Here is an 8,055-nt window from a genome sequence, read left to right as displayed (position 1 = left end):
GTTCCTCGACGAACCCACTTCCGGTATGGACCCGTACAGTCGTCGCAGCACGTGGGAGATTCTGCTCAACAACCGCAACAACCGTGTGATGGTGCTGACGACGCACTTTATGGACGAAGCAGATATTCTAGGCGACCGCATACTATCGCTGGCTGAAGGTGAAATGCGTTGTTGCGGGTCGTCGCTGTTCCTGAAGAACCGTTTTGGTGCCGGCTACAATCTGACTCTGGTGAAGGACGACGCTAAGTGCGACGACGATGCTGTGGCCGCTTTTGTGCAATCGTACGTGCCGGCTGCTGTGTTGCTGAGCAACGTCGGTAGTGAAATTGCCTTTCAACTTCCTCTGAACAGCTCGTCCGAGTTTGCCACCATGTTCGCAGAAATGGATCGTCGGTTGAAAAGATTGGGTCTTCTGTCCTATGGAGTGTCAGTAACCACGTTGGAGGAAGTGTTCATCAAAGTGGCGGAGATGGGCGATGAGAACAACCAACACACTCTCGGCAAATACGCTGCGCGGATGACCGCTGTGGGCTCGGATGGGTTTAACCAGTCGTGTGACGAGATCATCACAACCGAATCCATGTTTCAGAGACACCTGCGTGCCCTACTACTGAAGCGTTACCGCTACGCCAAGCGCGACAAAAAGGCCATCATCTACATTGCTGCGCTGCCGGTTCTGCTGATCGCCGCGGGTCTGGGAATTTTGAAGGGCAGTATGGCAATCGAAGATGATCCTTTGAAGGCATTGACAGCTGACGAGTATTTTGGAAATGAGACCCCGACGCCGTACTTTTGCCAGACAGGAGCTGGGGCTGGCGAATGGTGCAGTGATGTGATGACATCCTCTTTTTACTCCGGAGCCGACGTACAGCCGCTCTCCATCCCACAGCCAGCTTTCGACTCTGACTCGCCCACTGTGTTCGGGGTCACGTACACAGACCCTGCACTGAACGCGAGTGGAAACACTGGATACATGGTTGCCATGGGACAGGAAGCATTCGAACGGGGATACGGCAAGGGCGCTGGTCTTGTGGAAGGCCAGTACGGAGGCTACTTGGTGTACGGCGACAGCAACCAGAACTTGCTCGGCTACAACGTCTTCACTAACACTACGGGGTCTCACTCTTCGGCGATTTTCAAGGCATTGATGGACCAGGCAGTGTATCGTTTTTTTGCAGCTAACAACTCGACCGACTCGGCTTCAAATGTGAGCCTCAAGGTGAACAACTACCCGTTGCCGTACACCGATGCTGCAGAGTCCGTATTCAGCTCCAGCACCTCGTTTGTTGCGGCTCTTTTCGTGTGCATCGCGTTTACCTTCTTGCCGGCGTCTATCGTGGTTTTCTTGGTCAAGGAGAAGCAAAACGAGCACAACTCGAAGCACCAGCAATTGGTCTCCGGCGTATCGTTGCCCGCCTTCTGGCTGTCCAACTACATTTGGGATATGACCATGTACATTTTTCCCCTGTGTATCGTCGCTGATTCTGATCAATGTGTTCGAGATCTCGGCGCTAACTGGCCAGGACTGCGATAGCTGCTCGTCCGAGACCTTCCCCGCCGTGATTCTCCTGTTCGTGCTCTTTGGTCTGGCCATCTGTCCATTCATGTACTGCCTGTCGTTCCTTTTCAAGGAACATGCGTCCGCGCAGACGTTCACGATCGTTCTCAACTTTATGATTGGCGTGGTGTTGATGATCACGTCCTTCATCTTGGACCTGTTCGACTCGACTTCCGACGTCAACTCGGTACTCAAATTCTTCTATCGCTTCTCGCCGCTGTTCAACCTCGGCAACGGACTCCTCAGTATGGTCACGAATGACGTCGACAGCATCCAGTACAGCGAAGACGGCACGACAAGTCCGTTCAGCACAGATGTTATGGGCTGGGAGTTGCTCTTTCTCGCGTTCTCAGCGATCGGTTTCTCTTGTCTGACGCTGTATCTCGACTACGCCAAAACCTTCGCGAAGACCAAGGACCACGACCACGGAAACGAGGATGAGCACAACGAAATTGACGAAGACGTTCAGAAGGAGGCAGACCGTGTTGCTGCTGGAGACGCGGACGAAGATGCCGTCAAGCTCGTTGGACTGCGGAAGATCTACCCTGGTGGCAAGGTGGCTGTGCGCAACCTCTCGTTTGGCTTGAAGCGCGGCGAGTGTTTCGGATTCCTTGGTATCAACGGCGCTGGCAAGACCACCACGATGAAGATGCTCACGGGTGACGTTCAGCCGTCACACGGAACGGCTACGCTGGGCGGCTTCGACATTTTGTCGCAGCAGATCGAAGTTCGCCGTCAGATTGGATACTGCCCACAGTTCGACGCCTTGTTCGATCTTCTCAGTGTTCGCGAGCACCTCGAGTTGTTTGGCGCTATCAAGGGCATCCCACAGGCGTCGCTGGACCGTGTCGTGATGGAGAAGATCCAGCAGCTGAACCTCGGCGACTTCGAGCACAAATTGGCTGGAAGTCTCAGTGGCGGCAACAAGCGCAAACTGTCCGTGGCTATCGCGATGATTGGCAACCCGGCCATCATTTTCCTGGATGAACCGTCCACTGGTATGGACCCGGTGTCTCGTCGCTTCATGTGGGACGTTATTGCCGATATCTCTACGCGTGGCAAGGAGTCGACCATCGTTCTGACGACACACAGCATGGAAGAGTGCGAGGCTCTGTGCTCGCGTGTCGGTATCATGGTCGGTGGTCGTCTTCGATGCTTGGGTAGTGTGCATCACCTCAAGTCTCGCTTCGGTGACGGCCTCGTGTTCGACGTCAAGCTGGACATGCGGTGAGCTCGAGTACTGTTCCGTTCAGATTATCCTCTCTGTCGTTATCTAAAGTTTTAAATATTACTACTTGAAGGCTCGACAATTTCTAATCCTTTCATTGATTTTTTATTATAAAATGTGAAAGGCTTTACTTTAGAAAATGGCTCTTCGGGAGAATGAAAGTTAGCCTTAGCTCTCAAATCGTCCTACGGGTAGGACGATTGTCCTACCGGTGCGTCAGAGTTTTCAGCTCGTACGTCATTAATTGGCTATTCATTTGAGCCCTGCGATTGGTTCTTTTGATAGCCGAAGGGCAGCTTTTGTTTCCGCCATTCGAAGCAAAGCAAACGGACACGTAATGCAGCCGCCATTTACCCCAGGAGATCGCGTAGAGGGAAAGTCTAAGAAGCTCGCTGAGCGGCGTGGGGTCGTCCTTATAGTAAACAAGGAGTCTCGTATGCGCTCGTACAAGGTTCAGTGGGACTCAGGGATTGCAGAGACCGTCTCAGCGCGCTCAATACGTCGCGAAGTGGAAGTAGCTGCTTGGACACCATCTGACCTCGCCCAAGAAGTTCCTGATGAGGAAGGAGACGCAGGTGTTGACGCTGCAGACTCTAGCTCGGACATGAGCATTAGTGACAGTTCGTCAGATGAATAGAGAGAGAATGCTGCTAATAGCATCATTACTGTCGATGGTGGTGAAAGTGGATTGTCGAGAGCCGAGAATGAAGACGACGGAAGTGTGTATGCCCACGGGAGACGACGGATACATTGTGATGCTGTATTAATTGACCCCGCGGATTTTGTCCCTGCGCGTAAGGCATCAATTCACTGACCATCGCATTTGCTGCTGGGGGAACGTTCGTTTGTATCTTACTTCTATCTCATGTACCCTATGGGGTCGTTGCAGACTACGATACAAGAAACGAATACGCTGCTGGTGGAGAGACGCCAAGGAGTTATCGGTCGAGGTGAATTCTTTCGCTGGATTGGCAGCAGGTTGGCTATGACTCTTGAGCCCAGACGCGGGCCCCTAACGGTATATTGGAACTCGTCCGTGCCAGGAAGAAGCGTGGGAACTGCTGCAAATTTTGGTCAACTCTATGGAATGACGTGCCGTACTTTTCAGAACATTCAAAGCGCTTTTCGGTTTGCGCTAAGCCAGGCACCAGCTGACGACCCGTGGCAGGCCGTTAGACTTCTAATTAATTCATTTAACGAGCAAAGAAAAAGGGTTATATCTCCTGGAGCGGTGCTATGCGTGGATGAATGCATGAGCTCCTGGTAAGGAAGAGAGGAGAAGTATACACATGACGGAATCCCCCATCTTACCAAGATCCAGCGAAAACCCGAGGGTGTTGGTGCGGAGCTGAAATCTATTGGTGATGGGGACACTGGAATTTTGCTAGGTCTAGATATAATGGGAAAGTGCGCAGCGGCAACGTCAAAAAGCATACAATGCCGAATTTGGAGAAGGTACTGCTGTTGTGCTGCGACTTGCTCAACCTTACGCCGGCAGCCGTCGCACCGTCGTCGCCGATAGTGCCTTCGCATCTGTGAAGACACTTGTTCAACTCAATTCAATGATGGGACTATATTTCATGGGTATGGTCAAGACTGCGACTAGAGAATATCCTATGGCCTATCTAAAAAGTTGGTCTAGTGTTTCTCGGCCTCGTGGCAGTCACACAGTAATGGAGAGCAGCTGCTCAAATGGATCCAAAATGTACGCACTTTGCTGGAATGATCGAGAGCCCAAAACAATAATATCTAACAGAGGAATCACACTACCGGGTTCTGATAGTGTGCGTGCTCGACATCGGCGTGTTGTTGAAGGTGGCGAAATTCGCACATAGCGCTACGAAAAAAGAATACCTCGGCCGTACATGGTGGAGCTTTTCTTCCCGTATTTTTCAACTATTGACTTGCACGACCATTATAGACAGGGGTCACTAGAGATGGAGCGTCAATGGCTCACCCATTCGTGGGCGCACAGAATATTTGCCATAATTCTCGGAATGGTTATAGTGGACGCCTATCTTGCTTATCAGCACGAGACGAAGAGCAATAATATCGTGGCCTGTTCCACTGTTGCGTTTGGCGAATTTGCTTCCCGAGTGGCGCACCAGTTAATTTTTAATGACTATCTGACAGGCCGAGTGAGGAGAGATGGTAATGCTGATGGTGATATGAATGACACCAGCGTTCCTGCTCACACGCTGCTGGTCTTAGGAGACCGCCCTCAATACCAACGGCTGAAGAAGACACCGCAACGAGCACAACGACGCTGCAAGATATGCAAGAGGAAGGCGTCGTTCTATTGTACCACATGCTCAGACTGCAATACGGATAGCTATTATGCGCTATGTGGAGCGATGACAGGTAGAACGTGTTACCACCAGCACCTAGCAGCATCACAAGACAGCTAGTATAGATAAGATTAAAACATACTTCTAGGAAGTACCATTGTAAACCACCACTCTTCAGCCTGTCCTACCCGTAGGATTTATGGGCGTCCTACCGGTAGGATTTTTAACAGGCGAACTAAGGAACCTTAGTAAGACGGCGTTCTTTTTTTATTATCTGACATTTAATCGGATATCCGACTTATTAATAGAGCGCTGTCCAAATAGAAAGCGACCTTCTTTTTTGCTTGCCAATTTCTTCTGCTTTTAGAAAAAGGAAGTGCCTACGTTCACCAGTGTTTTTGCTGCGAGAAAAGCCAAATTAGGGTTACCGAGATACCGCTGGGCAGCTGTCTATTTTTTTTTAGTTTTTAGAGATTTTGTGTCCCTTCTGCCTTCCACTAAAAAAAATAACCTCCGCCCCAGCCTTCTCCGCTGAGCAAGCAGTTCCCTCGGGGAGCGATGTCCACGCAGAAGGCGAAGAAGCGTGCCCATGCCAGCGACAGTGATGGTAGCGAAGGCACCAGAGTCTCTTTCTGCCAGCTCAGCGGGGAGGTTTCGTCTTGGGGCGCGATTCATGAAGAGTTTAAAACGTACGTGCTCGTGGATCTATACCTGTGGTTTTCTTGCGCTAATATGCATTCTCTACAGCAGGTATTAGGACGAGACGCATCAGCTATACAAGATTTGCTCTACTAACTCTGTAGCTGACCGCAACAAACAGCGTCAGCTTTCGTCAAGTCGACGAGGGAAAACATCACATCTTTTCGACGAGACTCACAAGTTCTATACGAAGACGCTTATCTGTACGCACGGGTGGCCGTTCAAGCTCAGAGGAAAGGGGTCAAGAATCAACCACAACATATGCTCCATCGAGTGCCCAACAAAGCTGAACGCAGTGCTTGTCCACGTCAAGGAGCACGAGTATAAGGTTCGGGTTACATCCCATATTGCGACGCACAGCCATAACGTCGGACGGGACGTCTACTACTCCTACGCTGAGGCTCGTAAAATAACGCCCCCTGGAACGCGAGGTGTGGTCAAGACACTGGTGCAAGGTAAGCGAACGAGTACTGCTTTAAAGGTAAAATTGTTTACAGGATTTGTGTCTGATTATAGGCGGATACAAGAAGAAAAAATCCTGCGATATCTAAAAGAAGTGTCGGGCTACCCAGTGCTGCCTAAAGATGTGGAAAATCTATTCGCAAAAATGCGTCGGGAGACGTACACGTCAGGACACGACAATGAGCGAGTGACACAGGTCCTGCGAGACTTAAGCGAACGCCCTGGAAACGCTGTTAATGTTTTCCCGCGATAAGGCAGCTGGCCTTACGTCGTGTATTACTTTTCAGACGGCGCACATGAGAAGGATGGTACGCAAGTTCCTCGAAGCGATCTGTGGTGATACTACTTACGGGCCTAATATTTATCGGTAAGGTGCTCCTCAAGATTTCGTTCGGATCACCAATGTTTGTGAGCCTCTCACTGACACGCGCACGAATTTGTGAACTGTTTACGCTCATGTAGGTATCACCTGTTCAGCTTTATGGTCACAGACAAGTTCGGGTGTAGATCATTTGCGCAGCACGCACTTGTTGATGGCGAAAGCAATTGAGCATGTTGCACGCGGTACAAGCTTTCTAGCAGAATAACCCAGTGTGGACAGACGTGAAAGTCATCGTCATTGACAAAATCTTCACTGAGTTGGCACTGCTACGTGAAGGGTTTCCGTGCGCGACAGTTATTCTCTGCCATTTCCACGTCATCGACTATCTCAGGCGAGAATTTAGCAAGAAAGACTACGGATTTTCTGCGTTTGAGAAGCTGTACATCAAAAATATTGTCACGATGATGATTCATGCACAAAATGAGAGTCTTTTCTATGATTACCTGTCCGCCTTGGAGAAACTGTGTGCAGGAAAGCCATCTTTCCTTGACTATTTTACTGAGAATTGGCTTAACGGCAAAAAACAGTGGTGTACGTTCGAGCGTGGAAACATTTCTCACCTCGACAATAACACGAACAACCGCTTGGAGGCTAGTTGGGGCTCTGCCAAGGACTTACGGCATCGACATATGGCCACGGACGAGTGCATTGACCACCTTCTGTTCTTACCGCAGTCCGCTGAAGATCAGTACACTGCCAAAGCTAAGCGCGTGGGGTTTCGATACAACCAGACCTATGATGAAGAGATGAGTATGTTGGCAAAGAGGTGTACGACACGTCGAGTGATGAAAGCTCGCCAGGTGTATTTACCATAACTAGTGCGAAATCGGGCGGGCAATACGCAGTCAGCTTGGTTTAAACCACTTGCAGTTGCGCCTTCGATCAGATCGTACTGCTTCCTTGCAGCCATATGCTATTTCTAAGGTGGCAAAAATCGGGCATGCACTCAATCATTCCGTATAAGGCAATACCAGGTCGGTGGCTGCTTGCAGACGAAGACGAAAAAGATGATGCAGCCCCTGTTGACGTCACGCAGAAGCGTTACGTCCACGACTTTGAAGCTTTCCTCATCGTATCCTCGGTCATAATGAAAAATGAAAAATATCGGTCAGTATTTTCCGTGTGCCAGAGGATCGCAGAAGTCGTAACCGACAAGGGATCTCAAAATTTTTGTGCTTGGCTCGACATCTTACGGAGTCGGAGAGAGTTGCTCGTCATAACGACGAGCCACCAGTGTGCCATGCCGGCACTGATGGGGACCACGCCGCTAGTGCAGAGGAAGCTGGTGAGTGTCACAAACATTGGTGAGTGTTGGTGAGTGTGTCACAAACGTTGGGGATCCGGAGGAAAAAAGGTGTGAACAAGGCAAACGTATTGGTGAACCAGTCACAAGCATTGTTGGAAATATCACCAACACTGGTGAGCTAGCGACCAGTAC

At 50.2% G+C, this 8,055-nt stretch overlaps 1 protein-coding gene across 1 annotated transcript; it reads left to right on the top strand.

The window, feature by feature from the left end:
• Nucleotides 1–25: 25 nt before the first annotated feature.
• PITG_20681 (ATP-binding Cassette (ABC) superfamily) lies at nucleotides 26–2,789 on the top strand (the record flags this gene model as incomplete). The annotated part of the gene is made up of 3 exons (XM_002895439.1): nucleotides 26–1,467; nucleotides 1,535–2,671; nucleotides 2,723–2,789. The coding sequence occupies 3 exons, from the start codon at nucleotides 26–28 to the stop codon at nucleotides 2,787–2,789; spliced, it is 2,646 nt and encodes an 881-aa protein (XP_002895485.1).
• Nucleotides 2,790–8,055: the final 5,266 nt, after the last annotated feature.

The sequence above is a fragment of the Phytophthora infestans genome, genomic scaffold, assembly GCF_000142945.1.
Source record: "Phytophthora infestans T30-4 supercont1.177 genomic scaffold, whole genome shotgun sequence".
Lineage (NCBI taxonomy): Eukaryota > Oomycota > Peronosporomycetes > Peronosporales > Peronosporaceae > Phytophthora > Phytophthora infestans.
The sequence above is the reverse complement of the archived record's forward strand: the minus strand, read 5'-3'. Positions and strand labels throughout refer to the sequence as shown.